This window comes from Glycine max, chromosome 18, assembly GCF_000004515.6.
Source record: "Glycine max cultivar Williams 82 chromosome 18, Glycine_max_v4.0, whole genome shotgun sequence".
NCBI classification, from domain to species: domain Eukaryota; kingdom Viridiplantae; phylum Streptophyta; class Magnoliopsida; order Fabales; family Fabaceae; genus Glycine; species Glycine max.
Window position 1 is genome coordinate 4,540,125 of NC_038254.2, and position 1,783 is coordinate 4,541,907.

The 1,783-nt window shown below is 36.3% G+C and overlaps 1 protein-coding gene across 1 annotated transcript; it reads left to right on the forward strand.

The window, feature by feature from the left end:
- Window positions 1-577: 577 nt before the first annotated feature.
- Window positions 578-1,783, forward strand: LOC106797065 (agamous-like MADS-box protein AGL80). Its single transcript, XM_014770771.2, has one exon. It carries the CDS (start codon window positions 578-580, stop codon window positions 1,379-1,381), a length of 804 nt encoding a protein of 267 aa, XP_014626257.1. The 3' UTR covers window positions 1,382-1,783.

The window sequence follows — 1,783 nt, forward strand, 5'->3', positions numbered from 1 at the left end:
TTTTAAAACTTTGTTCAGTCATTAGGATTGGATAATAGTGAGAGATCTAAAAAATTCATAAAATGTTAAAAATATTTCACGCAATTATATGTATTGAGAAAAAATGTTTCTAAAAATATTTAACGTGAAATGATCACAATTAATTTATCCTTCAGTAATCTACTATAATTAAATATATGATATACATGAAGATTTTTTTTATATAAATATATATAAAGAATCTTATATATATTAAGAATTTTATACATATATAATAATAGTACCAATTAGAATTTATCTGTGTATGCATTAAATTCAACGGATACTGTAATTTTAGAACATAAATATCATTAAAGTTCCGGATTCTTTATATCATTCATGTATATGGAATGAGAATTAAAGTGACATTTCAATCTGCAAAACCAGTTGGCACACCTTTCACACAAAACAGAAGACTATCACCAAAGGCTTACAGAAAAGTCAAACGCATATCAAATTGTTCCATATAAAGAGATTGTTGGTGGCAATAGAAAACCACCACAATTATCACTCTTTTCAATTTTCTTTTAGTTTCTCTCCATTTTTTCTGGTCACCGTCATGACTAGAAAAAAGGTGAAACTCGCATTCATAGGGAATGATGCTGCAAGGAGGGCAACATACAAGAAAAGGAAGAAGGGGATGCTGAAGAAGGTTGAGGAACTCAGCACCCTCTGTGGCATTGAAGCGTGTGCTATAGTTTATGGCCACAATGATCCTGAGCCAGAGGTTTGGCCATCCCATTGGGGAGTCCAAAGGGTGGTGGAAAAGCTCAGAACTATGCCTGAATTGGAACAACGAAAGAAAATGGTGAACCAGGAGGGTTTCATTGGACAAAAGATCCTGAAGGGTAACGAGAAGGTGATGAAGCTTATGAAGGACAATAGGGAGAAGGAGATAACCATGTTCTTGTTTCAATGCCTTAATGCAGGTAGGATTCAGCCTGATAATAACATGACCACTGCTGATTTGAATGTTCTTTCATCTTTGATTGATCAGAACCTGAAGGACATTAGTAAAAGGTTGGAAACGCTGAGTGTTAACGAGATGACACCAAACCAACCCTTGATGCAAACACCAGCATACCAACCCTTGGTGGAAGCACCATCATGCAACCAATCCCATTTGCAAACACCAGCGTACCAACCCCAGACGCAAACTCCAGCATTGGCAGTACCCAAGAATGAAGAAATGGCACTGCTGAATTATGGCCATGGTTTGGATATGAGTGATAACTCCATGCAAAGGCTGTTGTTTATGGACTTGCTTAATAGTAATGGGGATGAGACGATAATGCCTCCATTTGGTGATGCCAATCTCCAACTCCAAAATGACTTTTGGCCTGACCTAGGCCTATTACCTTGAAAAGAAAGGATGTGCAGGCTTGTTGTCAGCCCTTTGGGGATGATGTTTCAGTTCAATTATCTTTGGCTTGGTTTGATTTTTTTAATTTTTTTTATTGTCCTTGTGTGTTAATGTGAAGACACAACGGTAAGTCATCACTATCTAGGTACCAGTAGTCTTCACATGAATTTTTATTTTGTTACGTGCAAATGAGCCATCATGTGGCTTTGGCTTTCCCATGTTTATTTCCTACTTCCACAACTTGGTTAATCATTATGGTTTATTATGAGTGTTTCGCTTTTCAAAATGTGTACAGGCTAGTTGAATGAATGAATAAAGTCTTTTTTGGTGTGTTGTTACCTCATGCATGTTGCGGAACCCATATCAAAAGTTCTTCTTTGTTTCATTGTGTATTATTCTATT

What these genes read in the sequence shown, in the direction of transcription:
- LOC106797065 (XM_014770771.2), top strand. Translation starts at nt 578, where the DNA reads ATGACTAGAAAAAAGGTGAAACTCGCATTCATAGGGAATGATGCTGCA.